This window comes from Akebia trifoliata, chromosome 14 (assembly GCF_017979445.1).
Source record: "Akebia trifoliata isolate Shusen 1 chromosome 14, ASM1797944v1, whole genome shotgun sequence".
NCBI lineage: Eukaryota > Viridiplantae > Streptophyta > Magnoliopsida > Ranunculales > Lardizabalaceae > Akebia > Akebia trifoliata.
In genome coordinates, this window is record NC_141388.1 from 832,357 (window position 1) to 860,193 (window position 27,837).

General features: G+C 36.2%; 1 protein-coding gene across 1 annotated transcript; it reads left to right on the plus strand.

Moving 5' to 3' along the window:
• The first annotated feature begins 677 nt into the window (after positions 1-677).
• LOC147385280 (ARM repeat superfamily protein) lies at positions 678-27,684 on the plus strand. The gene is made up of 36 exons (XM_086423549.1): positions 678-906; positions 3,530-3,697; positions 3,770-3,859; positions 4,245-4,381; positions 4,484-4,574; positions 4,721-4,803; positions 4,898-5,004; positions 6,570-6,722; positions 9,836-9,900; positions 11,036-11,123; positions 11,316-11,394; positions 11,476-11,584; positions 12,344-12,403; positions 12,584-12,702; positions 13,705-14,086; positions 14,172-14,356; positions 14,482-14,554; positions 15,707-15,857; positions 15,973-16,142; positions 16,219-16,569; positions 17,336-17,503; positions 17,625-17,918; positions 18,199-18,375; positions 19,259-19,522; positions 20,547-20,645; positions 20,817-21,001; positions 21,541-21,876; positions 22,615-22,768; positions 22,943-23,053; positions 23,363-23,530; positions 25,371-25,497; positions 26,145-26,300; positions 26,433-26,545; positions 26,631-26,690; positions 27,044-27,260; positions 27,401-27,684. The coding sequence occupies exons 1-35, from the start codon at positions 733-735 to the stop codon at positions 27,251-27,253; spliced, it is 5,457 nt and encodes a 1,818-aa protein (XP_086279675.1). The 5' UTR covers positions 678-732; the 3' UTR covers positions 27,254-27,260; positions 27,401-27,684.
• The last annotated feature ends 153 nt before the right edge of the window (positions 27,685-27,837 follow it).

Consider the following 27,837-nt stretch of genomic DNA (forward strand, 5'->3'; position numbering starts at 1 on the left):
TTCAATTCACAGTCGGCATAAGTTTTGAGTTGGTTTAGGAGGGTTTGATTTGCTCTTGCTAGATCTGATCAAGCATGAACATATATAAATCAAGATGTATTTATAAAAAAGAGTCGTGATAATCCGACTACCGCACGTGGTGAACTCAATCGACTAGCTAATGTGATTAGTTCAAGAATTGTAGATCTGCACCTCTTCAAGATACGGTTCCCTTGAGATAGACTTTTTAGGAGAAAGTGCAGGTGTGTATCCCGAGGAGCGCATATCTACGATTCCCAATGTCAGGTAGTTGATTGAGTTTGCCACGTGCGGTTACGATTCTTTATCAATGTATTTTTGGTCGGTGGGATCGTCCGGTTCAAATCGGATACGGTGAACATCGATCCGATCCCAGAATCCGGTTCAAACCATGGTACAAAGCATCCGGTTTTGCTACCCTGGTACAAAGTATCCGGTGATAACCTGACTACCGCACGTGGCAAACACAATCGACGATCCGTAGATCTCTATTCCTCGGGATACACGGATACAATTCCCGATAAAATACCGTATCTCGAGGTAACCGTGTTTCTTGAGCAGAGCAGATCTACGGTTTCGTACTCGTCACGTCGGGTAGTCGATTGAATTTGCCACGTGGGGTAGTCTGATTATCACGACTCACCTATATTACCTCTAGCCAGCATTTCGAGTCTCTCTCTCTCTCTCTCTCACATTTCTTGCAGGGGACAAACAATGGCGGATACTTCAGCACTGGAGAAATCAGACGCAGAGAGAGAAGAAATTCTCGATCGAATGTTAACTCGTCTAGCTCTTACAGACGATCCCAAGCTCGAAAACTTGCTCAAAAGGCTTCTTCCTTACTCCATTTCTTCCCTTTCTACTCAATCGTTAGCTGTTAGAAAAAAGGTAACCATTCTCGCAATCTTTCTCTGCATGTAAATTTCCATGGAGTTCCTCACTATTATACGGCCATCAAAGCTTGATCCGACCAATTTCATTTCTTTAATGTTTGCTTTGCTCTTGTTCTCGTTTTTTCTCCCAATCAGGAGCTCGTGATTCTTGATGCATCGTATTTAGTATCGTTTTGATTCATGAATTTTAATATGCTATCAACCATTGATTTTTATTTTTATTTTTTATCAATCATAATCATGCAATTTACGTTACCTTAGATTCCAAAGGAGCTCATGGAAGTGATTGTGTGGAAATTGATGACCTAGTTTATTTTTTGAGAGAATTGGGGCGGAATCTAGGTTTTTTGCGAGGCATATAAAATGGGTTTGGAGATCTTGAATAACTGTTTACGTTATTCAATCTGTCCCCACCTATGTAGTATTAAGTGGATGCTCGTAAATTGCTTATTCTGGTTGTTTGAGTGTGGGGCATGGTTTTAGATCTAGTCCGAGACCCAGATGACTCATCCGATAAGTCTTGGTATTGTCCACCAACGAGACGGATTGACAAGTCAAACGTATCGGACAAGATTTAAAACCACGGTTCATTTTTCTCATTGTTGAATGAGACGAACCAAACGTATCGGAAGACTTGTCCGAGACATCTCAGTCTTGTTCATTGATGAGACGTCAAAAGAGTTTTAGAATCATGGTGTGGTGTAGTTTAATGGAAGCTCATTCCTTTTGTTATTTTTGGGTTTTAGGGAAAGAAAGGAACAAAGAGTATCTACAAGGACAAAGTAATTCTGTTGAGAGGTTATCGTGTTGATGTGAAGCTATGTTTCAGTTTTCCTAGGTTTTAGAGGGGTGTGTTTTGAGGAGTTTGTTTACTGGGCTTAGTGAGCTCTTCTATATTCTCTAACTGGTTTACACTGTTGTTTCTTGGTATGGTGTGGTGCTTGTCAGTTTGCTCCTTCTCTTTGTGTAATACAATGATTTTCCACAGAAAGGAAAAAAAAATTATAAATTGTCTGAAGGTGCCATCTTGGTAAGTTGGTAAGGTTTGTGAGTGTTGATTGAAGTTCAAAGTCTTGTCTCAAGGCAATGTTTGGGTTAGGAGAAAATCCAAGACTGTCTTGACCCAACCATTTCGAGACAAACCGAAACATTCCAGTCTTGGCCAAAATCAAAATGTCTCATCCTTCAACTAGTAACCCATTTGCCTTTTTTTTTTTTTCAAAAAATAAAACATAAAAAATAAGAAAGGGAAAAAGATGGTAAACATAATGAATCACAAAGTAAGTAGAAAACTATGCTGTTGGGACAGTATTTTTGGCAAGAATGAAATTTTATGAAAGTATAAGTGGCTTGGGGATTGAGATGACCAACCCAAGGAATGTAAAATTACAGAGAAAAGCGGAAAAGTCACTGTTGTTAGGAACACTATCCCATCTGGATAAGAGATCTTCAAAGAAGACACGTCCGAACTCCTTGAAGACCTTGCACTAAAAAAAGAAGAGGAATTCCAGCCCCATATGATGGCCTCTTGCATAGTGTTCACGACCCAAAAAAATCTGATCATTTATCTCCTCCAAATTCCCCAACATATAGCAAAAGGAGTAATGATCCATAAAATTCTCTTTGAGGTGCCAAACAAGAATTCCATATGTTACCATCCTTTAAACAGAGAAGCAATTGTTCTAGGAAAGCAACAGGAAAGAATGACAGGAAGTGCGACCATATATCCCTGGCAAAACAACAATGGGAAAGATAGAATACCTTGTCAACCTCAATGTTAATAGCAAGGAGAAGCTTATCAAATTACTTTGTCAAAAACCCAAGATCGAGAATTTTGATAAGGTTTGAGGGAATAGAAACCAAATAGAATCATTGGATATGAAAAAAACAAAAAAACCCAAGACTTCATAAGTTGAAGGAAGGAGATAAAATGCCAGGTTATCCATTGTGTGACTAATGGTAGGAGGTGCCGAAAAAGTATTCCGGGCTGCTTTTTTATGGGTGTTCCCCCTGAGTCTCTTACATGTTTGTTTCTCTCTTTGTACTGCAGGTTCTTTCTTTTCCTCTTTTTTAAAAATTCTTTTACCGATCTAGACAAAGAGAGAAATGGATCATAGAGAATTCTAAAATACCGTGAAGCATACGTCAATGAATATCATGGAGAACTTAAGTCCTGTTTTTTAATATTTTTATAATACCTCATCAAGATCTATAAATCAATTGCCCAGTCCCCAATTGATCAACCCCTCCTCTGGAAGTGCAAGTAAACAGGTTCTTGAAACCTTCTTGATATGGTGTAACTAATGAAGGTAAAAAACGATTAACCAATCCATTGGCTCTGTTCATTAAATAATGACTGAAGTCATACCATTACGGTTTCTAACAAATGGGCAAATAATGTACACGGTACATATCTTATGTACTATTGTGCTTTTACATGCATCTAAGATTCTACATTTCGCATGTCTCTATTTTGTTTTGCAAGCCTTTGCACTAAACATGTCTCTCTTTTTGGATGTGTTGTGTTTCTAGTTTCAGAGTAAAAGATTTTGATGGATATTTAGGGTTGTTGGATCATGCACTGCACATTTCAGATTTTTCTGTTGTTGTCATGATAGGTTATGGAGATATTGAGTCATGTGAACAAGCGAGTGAAACACCAATTAGAGATTGGTTTGCCTTTGTCAGAATTGTGGAAGATGTATATAGAAGCTAATGCCGCTCCAATGGTTAAGAACTTCTGTATTATTTATATTGAGATGGCATTTGAACGCTCAAGTGTTGAGGTCAGTGTTTTGCTTATTTGGTGGTTGAGTCTCATTGTTCTAGTGTTTATTTATTTCATTTCTCTGCTACAGGAGAAGGCAAATATGGCACCTGAGCTGGTAGCTAACATCTCAAAGCTGCCTCCCCAACATCAAGATATAGTTTTGAGAATTGCTGCAAAGGTTTATTTACATTTCATGAACACAATCTTCTGTCCTCTTCCTTTTGTTTATAATTACTTGGAGGTTGGGGGTGTTCTCGCTTCTGCTGTACTAGGATGTCTAACAACAGATACATTTTCATCTTATGTGTTAGCTTGGGACTGGATATGTTTATTTTACCAGTGCTCCACGTGTGATCATGTTGTTACACCCAGATATTGGAATCCATTCACATTCCAACGATTTCTTCATAAAGCATATAAGTTACAGATTTAACCAATCATGACAAGAAACCACACTTAGACTTACATGGCACGTTTTCATTTTCTCTTGGTCTTATATCTTGCTGTTTTTTTCTTTCTGACAAATTGCTATTTTATCGTCTGTGACTATTTATTGGTTTCAGGTGATTGGTGAATGTCATTCAAGTCGAATCGACGAAGAAGTTGCTGCAAAGTACAAATTGATGAATGATGCTCAGGATTTCCAGATTTTTGTTGAGTTTTGCTTTCATACAATTTTGTATCAACCCACATCTCAAGGGTCTGTTATTCAGACTTTCACTTGCAACAGTAAAAAAAATTCTTTGCAGATTTCTTTTGCTAGATTGCATTTTATTGAAGTCAACCATGCATTCTATTCCAGTGTGGGAGCTCCAGCAGGGCTTTCAATTGCTCAGTTAAATCGTATTTCTGGGAAAGATCCACTGAAAGGTGACATGCTTCTAATGAGAAAGGTGAAATTAGTAGAACTTTAGGAGAATGCTACACTGGAAATTATTGATTGTTTCACATATTTGTGTTCTGCTATGATTGCTACAAGAGCTTTATATAATGGTTTGATCATTGACTGTATCTTATCTTCATAATTTTCTGTCAGCAGTTAGGGATCTTGAATGTGGTAGAGGCTTTGGAGCTAGCCCCTGAGCTTGTATATCCTCTCTATTTGGTGGCTTCTTCAGACAGGTATCTGTCAACTTAACCCCTGTATTCAACTGCAAAACTTATTTACATCTACTTTATATAATAACCGTGTTGTTTGATTGCTGCTTTGTTCAAGTCAAGAGCCCGTTCTTAAGCGAGGAGAAGAGTTTTTAAAGAGGAAGGCTGCTGGCATCAATTTAGAAGATCCAGAACTGATAAAGAAACTTTTATTATTATTTAATGGTATCATCTTTATATGATTCATGTTTAATGTGTATTCAGAGTTGTAGTTTAAATAAATATGTGATGTGAAGAAGATCAAGTGGGAAATAATGTAAATCAGGGAATTTCTCAGTTGAAAAAATATGTTCTAGATCAATCATGTGAATGGATGGTTAAAATTATCTGTAAATTAAGTTGCATATGTTCCAATGGGGGCTCATTTTGTACAATTAAGTTGCATTTAATTCTTTCACAGAGACCAAGTAGATATTGAGTATTGTAGGTTGAATAGGTTCCCCATAAACAATTGTGATAAATATATATATGGGTAGTGTTCGGTAGACAAAATTGTAGACAACGTTCTAGACAAAGTTTTGTCTTATATGGCTAAAAAGTTTCGGAATGGGCTGATTTTTTGTGAGGATGATCTCTATGGTGAGGAGCATCCTCACAAAAAATCAGCCCATTTCGAAACTTCTAACCCCATGAAAAATGGTTACAAACTAACAGTAAAAAATTGACGATTCTCGATTCTTCAACTTATAAACTAGGGTTAGAAATTTCAGAATGGGCTGAGTTTTTGTGAGGATGATTTCCTCACCATAGAGATCATCCTCACAAAAAATCAGGCAATTCCAAAGCTTTTAGCTCATATAGGACAAAAAACTTTGTCTCTTTAACCCGACCCTATATATATATATATAGGGAAATGTTAACGTCCAAGACCTCATGGGGATGTTAACATTGTCCACCACTTTTTTTTCAATAACCCCCCCTTTCCGTTTTGTCTTTTAGTGAAAAAGACAAGGGTATATTAGTCTATTACATAATAAATATTATTTATTATGTCATTAATATATGTATTTATTATATTGGCATTGATTGCCAAAGAACTTACTACAAAAAAAAGCATTTAAATCAAAATACTTGAATGCCTTATAATTTATTAGGTAAACAAGCATTTATTATGTAAAAGACCAATACGCCACAAAATGAGGATGGGTATTATTAGAAAAAAAAAAGTGGTGGACAATGCTAACATCCCCATGAGGTATTTGATGTTAGTATTCCCTATATATATCACTATTATCCCCTCTTTATGAGAATTAATGAGTAAAAATGCAAGTTGCTTCAATTGTCCTATACATGTCTATTACTCCCTCTCTATGAGAATTAATAACAAGTAATAAAATGCAAGTTGCTTCAATTCTCCATTACTATTCTTCAAGATGAGGAAATCTGCTGGTACAGGGCAGTACCCTCTTTGCCTGACCAGGCTAATCCATTGGGAGTTGGGTGATTTCAACTCCACTGAGGAAATCTGCCCATCATGGGATTGAACTCACAACCTTCCACTTGGGTGGATACACCAAACGTCTGAACTATTGGACTATTTTGTTGGGTGTAAACAACAGAATTTAACAAATTTGTTCGAGTACAATTTTTTTTTTTTCCATCCTGAAAGAACATAATTTAAACCAGTTCATTGTCTGGTAGCTTGCAGGTTAATTTCCTGACATTTTTGTCCAAATATGGACATACATCACTATGTTAGTTCTTTCACTATATAATTTGCATCTGTGCAGGTACTACTGGAGTTGTGAACGTTGCTCCGGAAGCTAGGGTCAATCCTGCGAACTCTGCCTTGAGAGCCCGACTAATGTCTGTTTTCTGTCGATCTATTACTGCAGCAAACACTTTTCCATCCACTTTGCAGTGCATTTTTGAATGCATTTATGGTGAGCTCAGACATTTTTTCCCCTTTATTGTGAATGTGGTTCCACTGTCAATTTCCTCATAGTATCTTCTATGAATAGTTGTAAATAAAGCTCGGCATGAAAGAAAGAAACAACACCCACTCATTGTGATGGGTGACCAACACAAACTGAGAAATTATGCGACAAACCAAATATTTGTTGAGAGAAACTCATGTCAAACTTCCATCCTCTTGTTCTGGTCACCATCATTCCATGACATCTTGGCTGTAACAAAACGAGATTTTGAGCCATTGTTGACACTTCTTGTATGTTAATTCAAGTGTTCTTTTTGTTGGCTCTGTTCGTTGCAATACTACAATGTTGTAATTTTAATTTACCATACTTAGATTGGAAACAAAAACACAAATTACCAATCAAAAAAACAAAAACACAAAAACACAAATCAAAGTATCGTATTATATCAGTATGTATTGGCTAATTCTTACCAATTTTTGAACCTTCTGATATGAAGCATTCATAGAATTAAATGTTTTTGACTGCTTTGGCTTGTATTGGTATGTGATGGAATACTTCAGTTGAAACATTTCAAAACAAACCAAAGCGGAAGAAAAGACATTCAGAAGGCTAATGGAATCTCCACATAAATGGATTTTCTGCACAGAAGGAGGGATATCAAGAATATTTCAGTCCTTTCCAACCTCTCTCTGTTCTACTTCTTCTAGAGTAGGTTTTTAGGAGCCATTCTCAAAGGAAATCCATAAGGAAAGAACCCACATACTTCTAATTAAAATCAAATGCCTTGTCCATCAGGCTATGGTTGTTTGATAGTTCATTAAAAGTTGAAACATTAAAGATACTTTAATGCCATCTTAGTGTATTATCAGCATATTGGTGTGTAATAGCGTATATCAACATGAAAAAAATATGCTATAACTAAAAAGAAGTAGCTGTAATAGTCATTTTGTAACCTAACACACACACGCACGAGCGCACACACACACACACACACACACACACGTGCGCGCGCGCACACACATATTTAGTATTTATCATTAAAGTGGTTACTTTTATGATTTGAAATGTTTCGATGAGTGTATCTATTCTTTCCCCGATTGAAACATTCATCCAAAATGACATTTTATATCTCGGAGAAGATGAGGCTGTTGGAGGACAAATGGCGTGACAATTCATCCCTCAGAGAGGATTTTTCCGTTTTCTTTCTTCTAGGAAAGAACATTATGTTTAGGAATTCATTGCATTACAACTTTACCTTGGAATCCCCTCTTCTTTCCTTAAATGACGATGTGTGATGTTGGGTTTCAAGTTAGAATATCGGTTTTTGATGTGATCCTTTTATTTTGCTCTCCACTTTCCTAGTGAATACTATTTTTTATCTTCTTTTGTTTGGGGATTAAAATTTCCTTTTATTATTACTTATCAAAAAAAAAAAAAAATTCCTTTTAAGATTGCTTTCTTCACAATTTTAACCATCGATAATTTGGTTATCTTTTTTTTTTTTTAATTTTTTTATTTTAAATAAGTGTAGATTTTATTAGGAAAAAAGAAGAAGATAAAGCAATGAAACATTGTACGTCGAGGAGACCTCTAAAAACAAAGATACAACATACTATGAATCGAAATCGACAAACCAAGGCTCTCGAAATAACCACATCCCATCTAAATACTAATTTAAAAAATAATCCCCTACATTCCGGTAATCCAATTACTATTCTATGTGAATCTAGTGGTGGGCATCTTGATCGTTACTTCTTCATTGTAACTTGGCTCTAAAGAATTGGGAACTTGTCATTCTTTAGTTTCAATGTGTTCAACTGTGCTGACCTCTGTTTTGAAGACTCCCTCATGACGTCGTTTTTTCAATTTAAAAAACTTTTTGTATAGATGGACCTTGATTATTAATGAGTATTAGATTTTTAGATGGGATTTGATTAATGGGGGAAGGTTTTTTTTTGGGGGGGGTGGGGTGGGTGGCTATTTTTTCTTTTGTAGGTCAATACAACCTAAGTGGTTGTCTTGCTTGTTTTCTTAGAGATAGACTCTTAACAAATTCATTATACTCAATAAAATAAAGCTAAAAAACAAACAAACAAACAAACAACAACTTTGAGTTGTGGCTTCAAGTACAGCTTACCCATAAAAAATGACAACCACCACTATGATTTACCCACCATAAGTCAGCTTCTTCATACACTTCTTCACCTTCAATAATATGAAGCTGGTTGAAATTATCTGGAAAGCTAGTTCAGATGGGTGCTTCTCGGTTAGCTCTCTCTACTTGCTCCTTGAAGGTAACCTTGAGGTGTGTTTTACTTCTTCCATCATTTGGTCTTCTAAGGCCCCATCCAAAGTTTCTTTGTTCTTATAGTTGGCAGCTTTGAACAAACTCCCTATAATTGATCTCCTTAGGCGTAAAGGTCTTTTCTTAACTGATTATTGTCGAGTCGATAGATCATGTCCTCATTCATTGCAAGGTCACTTCTCGGGTTTGGTCACAGACTTCCTTTCCTTGTTTAATGTGTCTTGGTGTACTCCGTCTTCGATTATCCCTCTTTTAGTCGGGTGGGATCATTCACCCTTGGGTGGAATGTCTAGGATTCTTTGGAAACTTATTCCCTTTGCTAGTTGTTGGGGTCTGTGGAAGGAAAGGAATGCTCATACTTTCGAAGGGGTGGAGACTAAATGCATGAAATCATTTTTAGTACTCTTGGATTACTATTCTTTTGGTGCAAGCAATTCAAGGAGTTTAGGGGCTTCTTTTTTGAAGACTTTATGTTTAGATGGGGAAATGCAATTAGGGAGTGATTTTGTTGCTTTTTTGCTTTGCCGTTTGCTTCTTGTTGTTTTCTTTTTGTGGACTTCTTGTCCCCATATCAACAGAATTTTATACTTAAATAATAATAAAAAAATTATCTGGAATTTTCTGGGGAAATGAACAGAATATTTATCATTTGTCTGTCTCATATAATGCACCACCTTTCAATATTGGGTTTCAATCTTCTAAAATTTCTCTTTGTGTTGCTTTTTTTTGTTTTTTGTTTTCATATTATAGAATACACTTGCTTACTTCATTGGTTGACAAACGGCTAAATTCTACTTTGTTTTCCTCATGATAGGAATTAGGACCACCTCGAGGTTGAAGCAGTTGGGAATGGAATTCACTGTGTGGGTATTTAAACATGTAAGAACTTTATGTGGAGATTTGGGGTTCTGTTTCTACCTGTGTTGTGTGTTTATTATTGATACATATTTATTTATAAGCTAAATTTTATTAGTATGAAAATTAGGAATAAATGATTAGGTTTAGGAGGTCATGGAGGGACTTACCTACCTAAAAAAACTACAAAATCCAGAAAGATCCTGGGATGCTGTTTAAGAGTATGAATTTTGAGATGACAAACTTTTTACTTGATGTCCTTTTGCTGCATTTGGATGGATGATGACATTGTAGGAAGGGGGTGTGGTTTCCCTCATGCTCTATGTACGACTAAATCCTGGGGTTTCTATGAGTTATTGGAGGGTAGGTAGGACCCCATGGAACCAATCAATGTTTCTAGTCTTGTGCGGCATCTTGGGTTGTCACTTAAAAATTAATTTTACAATAGGAAAAGACAAAACAGAAGTCCACTCATTCAAAGGTATTTAGTGCAAAATGTGATCGAGAGGGTATAAAGTAATGTGAAATACATGTTAATAGAAGGTGGATTTTATTGAGTGGTTGAGAAGTTTAGTCCAGTAAAGAAGTGTAAAACTAGGATTATTGCAAGCTTGGAAACTCTATATTTTTTTTTCTACGATGTAGCCATGTAGGGAGGAACATACATATTGTATCTTATACATTTGGTTTAGAAAGGTTTCTAGTGTAGAAAGTGTTAAAATTCCTGTCTCAAACATAAAAGCTTTCTCAGGAGCCCCATATCTCTGCCACGGCAACACTTGTGCACTCTTTATACTTAAAGTCAATGGCATCTTTGATTTATCGTACTCCCTATCATTTTTCATTGTCAGCTTCTATGGACATACTGTTCGAAGCCAGTAAATAACTATTATATTAATGTTTGTCTTAACATCTAGCTAACTTGGACAAATAATATATCCTTACACAATTATATGTATTGGTGGTTTAGTATTACACTAGAAAATGTCAGGAAAGTAATTGTTTTCTTCATGTATTCGCATCTGGGAAACAACTGACTTTTGTATATGTTTGCACTGAAATACTTCATATGCAAATGGATCATATATATATGGAATGATCTTGTATTCCTTATTTTTCTAGGATCATGATAATCATGTCATTTGTCTTATCTACGCAGGCAATCATGGATCAGCTGAAGCTAATGGGCCCCCTTATACTCACTGGAATTGTGAAGTCCCTTGATGGTTCTTCAGATACAGTATCAGGTCCTTATTGTTTAATGCAGTCTGTCTGTTCTTTTCACTCATTTTCTTTGTTCACTTAGAAATTTGATTTCTTATTTTCATCCACAGTTCTAGAAATTTTTACCTTTTTTGATTACTAAGATTTCAATCTATTTTATGTAAGGGCACTGAGAAGAAATATCTAACTGAATCTATGTAAATACAACCACGCAGATGCTATTGCCAAGGATGTCAAAATCTTCGCCTTTCAAGCAATTGGATTGCTTGCACAACGTATGCCTCAACTTTTTAGGTATTCTTTTGGGTATATTCTGTTTCTCCATCATCTTAATCTCTATGTTTTGGCCCAAGTAACGCTTCTCCTCTTTGTCAGAGATAAGATTGACATGGCTGTTCGACTTTTTGATGCTTTGAAATTTGAGGATCAGTTTCTACTTCTCACTATTCAAGAAGCAACCAATTCCCTTGCTACAGCTTACAAGGTATATCAGCTCCTCTAAAAATCATCCAATATTTCAACTCTTTCTTCATATTCACGTTAGTCTTGGAATTTCTGGTTTTGTGTGGTATCATCTAGCATAGCTCTAGTAATTAAATTGTGGTTGCACACTATAGTTCATTGTTCTGATATAGTGTCAAAGAAGACAGAGGAACAAGCAAAAATCTCGGTGTTTCAATGAACATGTAAAAATGAGAATTGAGTGCAAATTTGTATCTAACCTACTGCTCAGTACATGTGCAGAAAAAATGCAGATTAACTTATAAACTGAATGGGCTGGAGTCTTAGTCATTTTAGATGGGTTAGGCTATGAAATTGTCTGTAGGCCAGGTTTTGGCCTGAGTTTGTTGCCTTGAGGGCTAGGTCCGGTCCGGGTCATGCCTGACTGGATATACTATGAATGAGATTTGGGCCAAGCCCAGGCAGTCCAAACTGGTTAAATATATGATACTTGTTGCATTTTATAACATTTGAACCATTTTCCTATTACAACATGTGATCTTCTACATTTTCATCATTCTTGGATGTTTTCAATATTGCATGTCCTTGAACAATTTCCACTAGAGAGGGTTCAAGCTCCCTTGATCATAATTGTTGAAGCCTTATCTCAAAACTTTGGGGTCGGCTCCAAGCCCCATGATTATCTTGTTTCTTTTGGTATCCTATTGACTTTTGTTGTTGCTTGATATTCTATGTAGTCATTTTCTGTCATTGTACCTGAACACTTCTTATCTAATATTAGGGAGCTCCCGCGGCCATCTTAAAGGATCTAGAGGCGCTCCTGTTGAAAAACTCTAAAGTGGTAAAACCTTGTTGCAATTTAGTGATGCTGTTATTTTTCTCTTTTTGGTTACTTGTTCTCCCCCCCATCATTTATGTGATTTAGGAATAAGAAATTTTGGAACAATTGTCCCTATTTAATATGGCTATGTTGAAGACTACCTGCTCCTTAATGAGTACACATTGTCTTGGTGATTTCAAGGAACAAAGTGAAGTGCGTTTCTGTGCTGTGAGGTGGGCAACATCTATATTTGATTTTCAGCATTGTCCTAGCCGGTTCATTTGTATGCTTGGGGCTGCGGATTCTAAGCTGGACATAAGGTTACTCTACTTCCTTCCTAGTATTGTTTAGCATTTTCCAGTCTATGGTAATTTTTCATTTTATTCTTTGACATGCTTGACCCCAACATTAAATTACCTGGATTTTTATTTTATCCTTCATGGCATTTCATTTTTCTGTTTGTATGCTGTGCTTGATTAATACTTTTTGCCCAGTGTGCTTTATATTATGTTAAAATTTCAGTTTTGTTTGCTTTATTTGTTTTTTTCACCTGTACAGGTCCATAATGGGGCAATACTCCGAATCTCAGTTAATAATATTCATTTTGTCAATTGCCTAATCATGCAAAAGTTCTGTAAGTGGATGTGCACAATGCAATGAAGTGCTAAAAAATAAGTTGGTTGCAACATCATATGAAACCCTTCAATGATTTGACTATGGCAAGTTTTTATGTACAAATTTGATTACTTTAAATGGGAAAGAAGGGAGTCCTTTGGGAGTCTTTCCTGTTCAATGTAAAATTTACACAAATTCAAACATGGATAGAAATAAGGTTTCAAAGTAGACAAAAATTTCAAACTAGACAGACAATTGGCCTAGATGAGAATTTCACAACATAACTAAATTAACTAAGGAGCGACACAACGCACTTTGGAGAAGGCGCAATCCACTACTCTTGCATCTACAGCCCATACCAATCTTCTTCCAATGTTGGCTGAGACCGCAATGAAACATTGATCCCGAAACATTCAATGTTTCAATTGAGGTAGTCTTGGATTTTCTCCTAACCGAAGCATTGCCTCAAGACAAGATTTTAAATCTTCATCGAGGTTCACATTTTATCACTTTTTAAAGTCCATTTTCATCCCTTTTGGTTGTTTCTTGAGCATGCCACTTCTGCCTTCTTATTTCCCATTCCATTTGTTACCGTAGTATCAATTATATAATCTTTGTTGGGAGACAACTTTTGGTTGTGTCAGGTCTTATATTTTCTACTTTTGCAATTGCCTTACATTTACGTGCATTTACCCCTTTCTTTGTAGGGAAATGGCACTTGAAGGTCTCTTTCTAGGGAAAGACCAAGGACAGACTATAAACAAAACTTTCAACCTTAAATATCCTAATATCAGAGACATGCTAAATTATATTTTCATTCAGCAGCCAGAATTAATCGATTCCACTAAAATGGGCGAAGGAAAGCTTCTTTTTCCATCAAAAATGTATGTGGCTATGATTAGGTTTTTACTAAAGGCCTTTGAGACAGATTTTGAGCAAGATAACTCTGTAAGAGGAACAACTGCATTCCAGTCTTCAGCCGAAACAATGTGTCTCTTGCTAGAACATGCTATGGCATTTGAAGGATCTGTTGAGTTGCATGCTACGGCCTCCAAGGCATTAATATCTATTGGATCTTACATGCCAGAGGTTAAATTTTTATCCCTTTTGTATTCTTATTTTGTTTACTTTCCTTCCCACTGTTGTAATTTTTCTGACCTTTTTTATTTTATAGATGATAGCATCACGCTATTCAGGTCAAATTTCGTGGTTAAAGCAACTTCTGGGTCATTTGGACTCTGACACACGTGAATCTGCAGCACGATTACTGGGAATAGCTTGCTCGTCTCTTTCTAAATCTGCAGCATCTGATCTTATTTCAGAACTTGTTTCCACAATTAGTGGAACAAAAAGATTAAGGTTTGTAAAAATGGGATTTCTCATTTTATGAGGGCTTTCCACAAAATTTCAAGTTTTTTATTTATTATTTCTTATTTGGGATGAGTTAAATACTTTTTGATTTTGGAGCTTGAAATCTTCTCCAGGTATGAAATTCAGCATGGGACATTGTGTGCAATTGGATATGTTACTGCAGAATGCATGTCGGCAACACCAAATGTAAGACAGTAGTAGAGAAACTCTCTTTCTTGCCCTCTATTCTTGTTTGATTTGGCCAAGACATCTGGGATTTTGAGCTACTGGAAAAAAAACAATGTAGTTACTTCTGAACGTATTAGATTTTCGATTGGTTTTGATAAGTTTTGAAGTACACCGATTTGTATCGGTAGGTATTAGTTTGCTTGCAATACATACCGATACAATCAAAATTTATTGCATTACGACTTGTTTATCAATAGAGGCCAACCAGACCATGCTGTGACCTGGGCTGGCTAGCCTAGGTTGTGCCCAGGCCAGGTCCAACAGTTCTTGTGATCATGCCCACACCGTGCGCATGTCATGCCCAGTTTGTGTATACACTCATAGAATTTGGCAACAGAGGGACCATGCAGTACTCTGCCTAAGATCATGATACCAAGCGAGCCCTTGTGCATGGGCCATTCCTGGCCAAGTCATTCCAAGTAGGGCCTAGCTTGGCCATCCCAAGCTGTGCTTAGGATGGCTCCAACAGTGTTTCACCCATGCCCAGTTCGTGCCCAAGCTAGTCTAGTTCGTAATAAACCAGCTTAGGGCATTTTCACCAGTGCTACGACCAAGCCCAGGTTATGCCTATGGGCTAGGTCATGACCAACTGTGTTGCACTCATGCCATGGCTGGATGGTTTAGAGTTTCTTACTGTTTCAAAATGCTTTTTCCAAGACATTACAGTTTTGGCCGGGACTAGAACAAAACCTTGACCCTGAGACACTCAATGTTTTGGATTGGCTCGGAATGTTTCAGTTGAGATTGTCTCAGTTTTTCTCCCAACTGAAATGTTGCCTCAACGAGATTTTAAACCTTGTCAGGCCGTGCCCAGACTAGCAGGCCATGCCCTATTTATGCATAAAAAGCAAATTTCTTTTAAAATTTTTTTGCTGTAACAAATGTTTTGTATCAGTATTTCTATTGATCAAAACATTGAAACAGACTGAAATTGTGTGTTTGTGTTGAAAATCAAGTTTGCGTCTTGTGTTTTAGTTTTCTTTACTAATTTGCTAGTTATGCCTAGGAAAAAAGTTAAAACATGTCTTGATTATATACTTTTCCTCTAAAAGTTCAGTTCCTGTTCATATCTTTTTTTACCACGGTGTACTTACACCTAGTTTCCTACAGATTTCAGAAGCATCACTTCAGAGTACAATTAAGTGTTTGGTAGACGTGGTTAATTTTGAAACTGCAACATTGTCTTCCATTGCAATGCAAGCACTAGGTCATATTGGACTTCGTGGTCCATTGCCCACTCTTGTTCATGGCTCCGGTTCAGGTAACTTTACTTTTTTATAAGCTTTTTAGTTATATGGGGTGCTTCTCTGGGTGTAATATTACACACCATGGCATTGAAGACAGAATCACATTCATACCAACACTTGTAACTGCAGATGGGATTTTGATGATTTTGCATGAGAAGTTGGGAAAGCTACTCTCTGGTGAGGATATCAAGGCGATACAGAAAATTGTTCTCTCTCTGGGGCATATCTGCACAAAGGAAACATCATTTTCTTTAATAAATATTGCCCTTGATTTAGTTTTCACTCTGTCCCGATCAAAGGTGGGTAGTGGAGTTTATTTCTCTCATTTAGTGTTCATGTTCTGTATCTGATATCTGCAATTTTGGGATTTTACAGGTCGAAGATATACTCTTTGCAGCTGGTGAGGCTCTTTCATTTTTGTGGGGTGGGGTGCCAGTGACTGCTGATGTGATTCTCAAATCCAATTATACTTCCCTTTCCCACACTTCAAATTTCCTTACGGGGGATGTGCCCTCATCTTCATCTAAATGTGGCTCTGATGAAGAAAGTATGGACGATGAGGATTACCATGCCATGGTCAGAGATGTGATAACTAGAAAGCTATTTGATGTTCTTCTATACAGTAGCAGAAAAGAGGAGCGCTGCGCTGGAACTGTCTGGTTACTATCACTGACAATGTATTGTGGGCACCATCCAAAAATCCAACAACTGCTTCCTGAAATTCAGGTTTGTCATTGGATCCATTCATCTTGACTTCTGCAGGATATTTTTTTACATGCTTATTCTCTACCTTTTTATTTTACTGTAGAAAACAGCTAAAATGAGTAAGAGAAACACATGAAGGACTACGAGGTAGAAAGGGAATAGTCTCAAGTATATATGGTCATATATATATAAGAGAAAAATTACAGTAGAACCCCTAATAATTTGTAGCAAAATAAAAAGACTATTCTACCCTTAAGATATGTACGAACATACAACACATCTTTCAACAATCTCTGCTAAGCTGGACATTAGTGTCAAAGTTGCACTGCTTGGAGACACTGGTGGAATGAATAGGTCTAAGCTTTGGCCAGAATATTAGCAAGCTGATCATTGCAACATGTCATCTTTTTTGGATCTGTTGATTCTATTTGGGGCCACTATCAATTGAACTAACTGAAGTTTTTGGATAGGCACCAAGAGTCTAGCTATTAAGCCAACTTCTGTGGGGCTGGGTGATATCCCTCAGAAAATTCATCTATATAGAGAAGGAATACTAATAAAATTTGTTTCCTATTAATTTTGGTAGTTCACGAACAGGAAGGACATATTCTTATCACTTTAGAATGGAGCTTGTGTCAGTTATTTACCATAGGTCATCTGGGCAGCGTGTGTAGGGTTTTTGTTGTATTTTTTGTGCTCATTTATTTTTGGCTGGTCTCCTCGACCCCCTTTTAATTAAATTCTATGGACATGGAAACTGGTTTCATAACTTTTGTGGGTTTTACAGGAAGCATTTTCTCATCTATTAGGTGATCAGAACGACCTTACTCAGGAATTGGCATCTCAAGGCATGAGTATTGTGTACGAAATCGGTGATGCATCAATGAAGAAAGACTTAGTTAATGCACTTGTCAGCACTTTGACTGGTTCAGGGAAGAGAAAAAGAGCTATCAAGGTGAACAAAGTGATTCCAGTCCCCTCCACCTGTTTTGTAGTTTTTGTAGTTCTAATTTTTTATGTAGCCAGCCAGCCAGGTATTCTGTTGATCTAATAAGCCGATAATTTGTCTTCTACAGCTCATGGAAGACTCTGAAGTGTTTCAAGAGGGGACAATTGGTGAAAGTCTCAGTGGAGGGAAACTTAGCACTTACAAAGAGCTCTGCGGTCTAGCTAATGAGATGGGGCAGCCAGACCTAATTTATAAATTTATGGATTTGGCTAATTATCAGGCTTCTCTAAATTCCAAAAGGGGTGCTGCTTTTGGGTTTTCCAAGATAGCAAAGCAAGCTGGGGATGCTCTTCAGCCACACTTACGTCTGTTGATCCCCAGACTTGTCCGTTACCAGTATGATCCTGATAAAAATGTTCAGGTATAAATCTATTCCAGCTATTAATTATGTTTCAGGGCTGGCAAGAATATTCATTATGCTCTTCAAGTTACAAGGTGTGGAAAAGTTTAATCTGAATCAATTCCCATGTAGTTTGTGTACATTATTTTAGGAACCTCAAAACTTTCACAAGCAATCCGACCCTTAATTTCCTAATTTTGTTCCACAAATCATTGAAATTATATCTATTTTATTTTCAGTTCCCTTGGATCTTTCATGGCTTTCATATCCTTATTGCTCTTAGTTTCTACTATATTTATAGGATGCAATGGGGCACATCTGGAAGTCACTTGTGGCAGATTCAAAGAAAACTATAGATGAACATCTGGACCTCATTTTTGATGATTTGTTGATGCAATGTGGCTCCAGACTTTGGCGTTCAAGAGAGGCTTCATGTCTTGCCCTTGCTGATATAATTCAAGGGCGCAAATTTGACCAGGTGATCAGTTTCTTGGAAGTCATGAATAACATGCGGAAGAGCACTCTAATAGTTGGCATGCTCAAGTACTATCTAGTGATTGTCTTGCTTTTATGGAAATACAAATTAACTTAAATTGATGACCATACTTGTCTACAAAAGTGTGATTATATCCTTTAAATTCCTTGTTACATCCATTTCTCGTAGCTACATCATCCTAAGTATTTTGAAAATCCTCTGATCTCATTAATTTCTTTAGCTGGATTTATCTTTTTTGTTTTTGTTTTTAATTCCTTTTTTAACATATGTTTTAACTAGAATTCAATGTATTTCTTCTTAAACTCCTTTTTATGCCTAAAAACTCTTCATAGTGCTTCCTAGATATTGTAAATAATTTTTGTCGACAACATACAAATACATACACATTCCTGTATCAGTTTAGGTTTATTGTGCTACGGACAGCTTACCATGCTTGAGTTTCAACTAATTTCAGAAATATACTGGGAACTTTTTAAAAGAATGCATTCAGATAGTTTGGCTGTTTAGAAATTTTATCTAGTGATAAGTTACAATCACCCCTTTCTTCAAGTAGTCCAGTTCTTGGTAATGGAAGTCTTCATGTTCCCACGAAGAGATAAGTCACAATTCTGTATGCTGCCTCACCTTTCTACGTTATATATTCTACACGTCCTCGGATCTCTATGAAACAGAATTCAAAGCCCAGAATAAGGAGCAAAAGGAGGGAGGAGAAGTGGAAAGGGGGAAGAAGTCTATTGCTAGTTCTCACTTAAACTGATTTTTTCAAACTTTCATTTTTTAGGTGCCTTCTGAAATTAATTGCCACAAACCATACTTTTTATTCACACCCAAACATTTATCTAGTCAATTTGTTTTCGTCATGTAGGTTTCTAAGCATTTGAAAAGAATATGGACGGCAGCATTTCGTGCAATGGATGACATAAAGGAGACTGTTCGAAATTCTGGTGATAGTTTGTGTCGTGCCCTGACTTCACTAACGATAAGGTTATGTGATGTCTCACTCACTACAATGTCAGACGCAAGCCAAACCATGGATATTGTGTTGCCTTTCTTCCTTTCTGAAGGAATAGTGAGTAAAGTCGCCAGCATTCAGAAGGCATCTATAGGAATTGTTATGAAGCTCTCAAAGGTTAGCACTTCTTGGATTATGACTGAGGTGGTTCTGTTACAAGTGTTGTGTTATAATGATCCACCAAACATTATTCTTCTGTGGGATGTTACCCGTCTTGCTTTGACACTATACTCATAATTTCACGAACTAACAAAAATTCACACTTTTTATGTTAATTTTAAAAATTTTACGCATTTAATAAATTAGATTAAATTTTGATCGTGTAGGATGCATCTAAGAATCAATGTTCAAATTGTTCCCTGACTACATTTATTTTGGCTGAATTTAAACTAGTTTATCGGGTATTCATGAGTCTTTGGATATATACTTCGAGCCCTTATGATTTGGTTATCCTTTGGCGTTTCTGACTTTCTAGTGCTTCTATCCATGTTTGTTTGTGGGTTTCGGTTGTGGTTGTTTTGTTGATAACTGAACTTGGTTGCATAAGGAAGCAATTTCCCGTGAGAGGGGCATTGAGTCTTTGTCGACTTAGGATTATACTTGTATAGTTTCGAAGTCCACTTTTGCTTGCAAGGTTGGTGTATTACAGATTGTTCTGTATTATGTCTTTGAATTCGGTCAATGAGCTTTGGGGCAAGGGTCTGTTCGGTTTCTAAGTCCTCATTCTGCGTTAGCTGTGGATAAAGACTAATGCTGAAGTGGCCTCAAGATTGTACCTCACATCGCACATCTTGACGTGAAAGTGCGTAGGAACTATATATGCTTTTTGACTCCTATCTCGATAAAAAGCATCTATGGTTCCTACACAGTTTGACATCAAGATGTGTGATATGAGGTACAATCTTGAGGTCACTCTAGCACGACTTGTGGATAAAACCATGGATGAAGTTGTTAGCACCAGTACTTTCGTCCTCCTTTATCATACGATGGAGTTGTTTATATATATATCTATACACTCGCACACACACATGGACTCATTTTTCTTTGTTTAAAACTCTAGGATAGTTTTATTCAGTTATTTGACAAGACAATTTCAGTAATTGATTGTTCGGATACAAATTTGTCATGACTTTTTTCACAGGGTGCTGGGATTGCAATCAGGCCACATTTGCCTGTTCTAGTTTGTTGCATGCTGGAAAGTTTATCAAGTCTTGAAGACCAGAGGCTCAATTACGTTGAGGTTTGGCTGATTTAACATGTCATTACCATTTTAAACATAATTCATTTTTTAGGAAAAAAAAAGTTTAACCTGTCTAGGGTATCATACATTAAATATGAAAACCTGTTTTTTTATCCTTTGTCCTCTTAATTTGTACATGAATTTACTTCCCTTTTCTTTTTGTGAAACTAGTTGCATGCATCGAATATTGGAATCCACGCAGAGAAGCTTGAAAATTTGCGAATTGCAGTTGCAAAGGACTCTCCAATGTGGGAAACTCTTGATTTATGCCTTAAAGTTGTTGATACCCAATCATTGGATTTATTGGTTCCTCGTCTTGCTCAAATGATTCGATCTGGAGTCGGCCTCAACACTAGGTGTGTGGATATACCGAATTCATATACTTATTAATTCATGGTTGGTTTGATATGCATTGTCTACTTTTTTCCTCATACCCGTGAACAGCCACGTAGTTGATGCACAACAATATTAATTAAAGTTCACTTACTAATTACAATAGCAGGGTCTGTATAAAAAGGATGTTGGTGGAGAAATTATGCACCTGTTGCCTCATTAAAATCCTTAATATGCACTTTGCTCATTTTTTGTATTCATGCATTTCATCATTGGCCATGTAGCCATGAGGACTTAAAAATTAAACAAAAAATGTGATATACCATCCAATAACATATGTTAGTCAACTTTCTAAGTATTTTATTAGTTATTTATTATTATTTTGAGAAGAAGGCTTGAAGGATAATCTGTAGCTGTAAAATAGAAGATAATAGATAATTCTCGAGTTTAACAGAAGATAATCCCTTCTCAGAGACAACCTTTGTGCATTGACTTAGTACATATTAACGCAGTTGTTATGGAAATATGACCTCTCTAATTACATTTATTGATCTTGTTGCAGGGTGGGTGTTGCCAGCTTTATTGGCTTACTAGTTCAAAAAATTGGCCCTGATATCACACCATTTACAAGCATGCTATTGAAGCTCTTATTTCCGGCTATTCTAGAGGAACGAAGTGGTTCAGCAAAACGTGCCTTCGCAAGTGCTTGTGCAATCATATTGAAATATGCAGCTCCCTCTCAGGCGCAAAAATTGATTGAAGACACTGCAGCCTTGCATACTGGTGACCGAAATGCTCAGATTTCATGTGCAATTCTTCTGAAGAACTATTCACATCTTGCTGGAGATGTTGTAACTGGATTCCATGCCACAATTTTTCCTGTTATTTTTGTTGCAAGGTATGACTATGAAACTTCCCTTGCTTATCTTCCTGAAGCTTTTGGTTGTACTTAGCCACCATTGTGAGGTGGCTTTTATAGTATTAGTTTGTCTTATGCTTTAGTTCCTATCGTTAGTTGTTGGCCTCCTGTAATTTTGTGTTAGCATGGTCTCCTCAATCTACTTGCTTTATTTATCATCTTTTTTTATTTAGTGTAAAGGTGATATAACTGTTGGTATTCTTATCCAGGAAAAAAATGTATTCAGAACATGTTCTTGCAATCATTTTATGTGCCTACCATGTTATATTGTTCAATTAATTTGATATCCAACTTTTACTGGATTGTGAGAATCATATTGGCCTCTAGTTTCTGGTAAAGATCTTGCCAGACATTGAATGTGGAGTGGTGGTGGGAGATCTCTTCTGTACTTTTTTATTTGTGAGAATCATATTGCCATCTAGTTTCTTGTAATAAGGTTTCTCCCTCTTAAATTGGTTATATCCTAAAATTCATCCAATCAAATAACCCTCTACTGTACTTTTCTGGGTTCTCCATGACGGCCGTATGTTAATTTAAATCACTGTACCTTATATTTTTCTTTGACTTAATTTATAAATTATCTAGAGTTGGTCGTGTTTATTCAATTTAATGTCTGGCTTTTATTTTATAACTAATAATCAATTTCCTTGAAATTTTAATAGTAAAGCAAAGTGAAATTATATCTCGTGTGTCATTTGAATGCTGATTTTTATGCAGGTTCGGAGATGACAAAGATGTCGGTAGCCTATTTGAGGAGTTGTGGGAGGAAATCGCAAGCAGTGAAAGGGTCACCCTTCAATTGTATTTGGTGGAAATTGTTGAACTTCTTTGTGAGGGTATTATGTCTTCATCATGGGCAAGTAAGAAAAAGGTTAGAATTCGTTTTCATAAACTCATATTTCTCTTTGAGGTCTTTCCCTTCGGCATGTGCATGTGTTGCCTGGACCATGGTTTTTTCAGATTAATAGTTTGTCACCTCTGATGGTTGATTATAATCTAAGATGATGCTGTGTTTACTGGTTTTTGTCCTTCACTCTTATTGCAGTCAGCCAAGGCAATACGAAAGCTGAGTGAAGTTTTGGGTGAATCACTTTCTTCTCATCATCATGCTTTGCTCAAATCTCTTCTAGAAGAAATGCCTGGTCGACTATGGGAGGTAGGGATTCTATATGCATAAATGTTTAATTACATGTTAAAACACATGGCGGTGTTGTTCTACCCTGGGATTTACTTTGTAACCATTATGTTATAGTCTATGTTACATGCATAAAAATGGGTGTCAATTCATGTTGAATACTTCAATTCTAAGTGTAAACACCTTGCCCATACCATTTTGGTTACATATCATGTATGAAAATTCAAGGTTTCTTTAAACGTTGCTTTTGGAAATGAACAACATATTAGTAATCATATGTAGGTTTCACATATTATGTTCTTTTTCTAATTAATTCAGGATGTCTGACAGGGAAAGGAGGCTATTTTATATGCAATAGCTGCTCTTTGCACATCATGCCACAAAGCAATCTCCCTTGAAGACCCTGCCACTCCAAATGTCATTTTGACAGCAGTATCTTCTGCATGCACCAAAAAGGCCAAAACATACCGTGAAACAGCATTTTCTTGTCTGCAGCAGGTAAAAGAAGGCACTTTTGCTTCTTGCAAAATTCTCAATATTGACCATAAGAGCTAAAGCAATTTATTCAGTGCATTCGTATGTTTCTAGTCCTGCTTACATTCTTCAGTTTTGATTGGTAGGCCATAAAAGTTTCAGCAAGTTAATCATAATCTATGATTGCTACCTTTCACCTCTTAAATACCTTGTGGCCCTTTTATGCAGTTAAATTTGTTAATGTTATCATGAGTCATGACGATGATGATCATTGAAGGCTTATCCTAAAGTTTTGGGATTAGCTGAATTTATCATGTTCCTCCATTCGATTCTACTGATCTTTCGTTAATACACTTACGTTATTATCCACTCTAACTACCTCAATCCACATCTTTTTTGGGCTGTCTTACTCTTTTAGAACCTTCAAGTTGTAGATTCTCTACTAATTGAGGATGTTATCGGTTGTCATTGCGCATGACCATACCATCTCGATTGACTTTCCCTATTTATGTTTGTTTTGTGTTCCATATTCAATGATCTTGGACTTTTTTCTAGCTGAAGCAAGCTCCCACATGCTTATCTCCCTCAACATTTCCAATCACAAAGCAAAAAACCACTTGTGGCTGATTTTTCCAGCCTCCCTGATTCTGGACTTGATTCTTACTGATTTCAATTTTTTCAGTGTGTTAGAAAGACTACCAACATTCTCTTCTTTGTTTATTTGAATCTTTTTGTTTTGCCAGGTAGGTCTTCTCAACCTCCTAAATTTGTATCTCCTCTGCATTATCTTTTCTAGTGCAATCTACACTTGTAAACAATGTGTCCGACATGTGAATATGACATTGCCTAATATGGAAAATGGATTGTCCTTTTATGTAGAAAATCTGAATCCAGATATCCACTGTACACTGCAGATGTAAGGATCAATTCGTCTGGACCAATTCTTCCAGATCACTTTTGCCTTACGTCGCACAAACATGAGTGATAGGTTTCAACTTCAACAAATAAAGAGAAAAAAAAAAAAAAAAAAACACAACAACAACAACAAACAAGGGATTCGGGGACTCATGGCATGTATTTTTAGGTGTGTTCATGGTATATTTTACTTTTTTATTCTAATAAGAGTTTTGATGGGAAAGATAATTTTAATGTAAAAGCATGAATTAATGCCAAACAAAATAGTAAAAAACTAACAATCTACATTTAGAGATTTCTTGCTCTTGGATCTGCACTTTTATATGATGAACCTTGGGTAGGATACATTGAGGTTCAAGCTTGGATGAGTTCACCTATCGAGCTGTTTTTTTTTTTTTTTTCCAGTATGTTTTTTTTTTGAGTAAAATGGTAGACAGGTATTTATGACCCACCATTTTTTCTGTATTAATAGAAATGTTTGGTATGACCAATATATTAGATAGGCATTTATGATGAATCAAAATGGATTGAAATCACCTATAAAGCTTTTTTTTTTTTTTTTGGTAAGTTTATTTATTTATTTTTGGGTAAAATGGTAGACAGGTGTTTATGATCAACCGTTTTTCCTATATTAATAGCAATGTTTGGTATGACCAAATTATGAGATAGATGTTTATGATCAACACCTGAAGTTTTATCTGTCAGCAGTTTGAATGAAGTCTAACATTATGTATTTGTGATACACAATTTCTGTATCGAGATCATCCAACCATTAGGAATTACGTACCCAATTAAAAAACAACCCTGAAAAATCCACTTATTCCATAAATGTATGTTTCTCTCCATTTATGAATGTATTCCTTCCGTATGCTTAACTAGGATTTAATGTGTTCAAGCTTTGCATTTTCTACAAATATGCTATATATTCCCTTCTGCACATGTTCTTCAGGTAATACAGGCCTTTGGTAATCCAGAGTTCTTTGGGAAGGTTTTCCCCTTGCTATTTGATGTATGCAATCAAGCCACCATCAGCAAGCCCGGGCAAGCACTTTTGGCAAGTGATACTATTAAAGCAGGTAGTTGCACAATTCTAGGTTTTTTTTTTTTTTTACTTGACGTGTAAAAAAAAATTATTCTTTTTCGTTTAGAAGCTAATTGATGCTGTTCTTAGTGCTGTTAAAACTGCAATGCACTTGATCAAGTTTGTCTGGATTATATTCTTATAGAAATTAAAGCATACTCTTCCTTCTGTGCACTGAAGTTTATCTTTTAGGATCACTTGTTCCATATTTCAAAGAGAATTTCACTACAAAATTCCAATTAACACTTCCAGGCATCAACATACAATATATTTCACATTTGACCTCGTAGACTATATAAAAGCCCGAATGTCGCATTAAAGTTGCTTCAATTTTCTTCCCTATTATATCTTCTAACAGTCTTATCCCTGTCTTGGTCCATATTAGTTGTTGAGATTTGAAGCATTCAGTGATGTGAGAGATAACCGTTTATAAAATATAGTCAATCCATAGAAGCTTCAGATTTGATAATCATGTGTGGATTGGTGGGTTTGGGTGTGGATGCTTCTTTTTTTAATTGAATGAAGTAGAAATTTCCCTCAGATTGTATTAGCATTGAATAATGATATCGCATGTTAAATTTTGAACCTTAAGTGTTTACATGCTGCTCTAGTAGTTTAAAGGATATATTTTCTTGATCGCAGAAGACAAAGGGGAAGATGTTTCTGCTCCATATGACAAGATTCTAGACTGTATTACATCTTGTATCAATGTGGCACATCTACCTAATATTCTTGAGCAACGAAATAACTTGGTGCATGTATTTTTGGTTGCGTTGTCACCTGGTTTACCATGGACAGGTGTCTTCCCGATCCTTATTTTCCTTTTTTCTCTTTTTAATTATGAAGGGGTAGATCAGTTCAAAATCTGCAGACTATTTTGCTTTGATTTTATTCTTACTAGATTTATTAATGCATCTGTTGTTTTTCCAGTCAAAATGTCTGTTTTCTCTTCAATTAAGGAACTCTGTTCAAAGTTCCACCAGATTGCCAATAAGTCTCTGGACGCTTCGCTGCACGCTGAAACAAATTTTCTTATTAATGAGGTAATGTCAAATCATGTTTGATTTTCCATTGTGTTTTCTTTTTAAAGTTGTCGCGTATCTCACTTCTTGTATTTCCCTTCTTCAGTTGTTTTACAGTGTGGCCCCTAAAGTAGTTGATTGCATTAGCACAGTAAAGATTGCACAGGTATTCTCCCTTTCTTCCTTGTTCTGTTGAGTCCTCCACATGCCTTTCATCCCACAATTCGATTTTCATTTTGCACTTATCTTAATTTTTTTTCTCCTGATGCCCACCATCTCAAAATGGTGGAGGCAAAAAGAATTTGACCAATTTCGAAATATTGGTTGGAGCAATTTTTGTGGTGAGAAATTCATTCTCATATTTTCTTTGGAAAATTTCTTGTGTTCTTCATCAGTTTTTTTTTTTTTTTAATGTAATATATTTATGTTATTATATATTTTTTTTCTTTTTGTTTAATTTACTCCAGTTGGCAACTCTTTATTTATTTAGTTCCTTTGTATGTTAACCCTAAAATTCAGGTTCACATAGCTGCTTCAGAGTGCCTCTTAGAAATGACCGAGTTGTACAAGGGTGTTCCTCTTGATCAGAATAAAGATGTGGGTTTTGAGGGTGAGCTCGTTCATCTGTGTGAGGTGGAAAAGAGTGAGCAGGCCAAGTCCTCATTGAGGAAATGTCTTGACATTCTTCAAAGTCTTGAGCAGGAAAACATTCAAATGGTCAAAGATTGAAGCTTAGGTCCGTTTGACTACCTTCAATTATAAATAGTTTTTTTTTTTTTTTTTTCAAGTATCCAATTTAACTTCTTTATTGTGTTTTATGGTATTTTATTTTCCCTGTAATTTTTTAAAGCATTAATAATTTTATCTTCATTGCAGATAAGCAAATTACAAAGGCTGTGGTCTGCAGACACATTGATTGATACTGGCTGTGTCTCTTAAAACCCATTCAACAAAATGCCTTCATTCCATATTTAACCATCATCCTGCCTAGGTCCCAAATGATTATTCTCAGAACCAGTCTATATAATATATACAGTATATTCTTGCTTCTAATTTATTTTTTAATCTTTCTTGTATTAGGAAAAAGTTAAATTTCACAATAGGAAAAATTTTCATTATTTAAAAAAATATATGATGATAAATGAAAAGATGTTTCTGAAGGGGATGAGATCTTGTACTCCCATGTATTTGGGAAGGCTTCCCAACTCCATCTTGTCTTTGTTCTCCACCATTGACTCTCAACGGGCCAACCAGCTATGAGTAATTTGTGGCCTTCAACTAGGTGGTTTGGTGGGGGTGTTTACAAGCTCCTC

What these genes read in the sequence shown, in the direction of transcription:
- LOC147385280 (XM_086423549.1), top strand. Translation starts at nt 733, where the DNA reads ATGGCGGATACTTCAGCACTGGAGAAATCAGACGCAGAGAGAGAAGAA. An exon ending in AAGGGCGCAAATTTGACCAG is followed by an intron (nt 18,376 to 19,258) that starts GTGATCAGTTTC and finishes TTCGTCATGTAG; the next exon opens with GTTTCTAAGCATTTGAAAAG. An exon ending in AAGTGATACTATTAAAGCAG is followed by an intron (nt 25,498 to 26,144) that starts GTAGTTGCACAA and finishes TCTTGATCGCAG; the next exon opens with AAGACAAAGGGGAAGATGTT.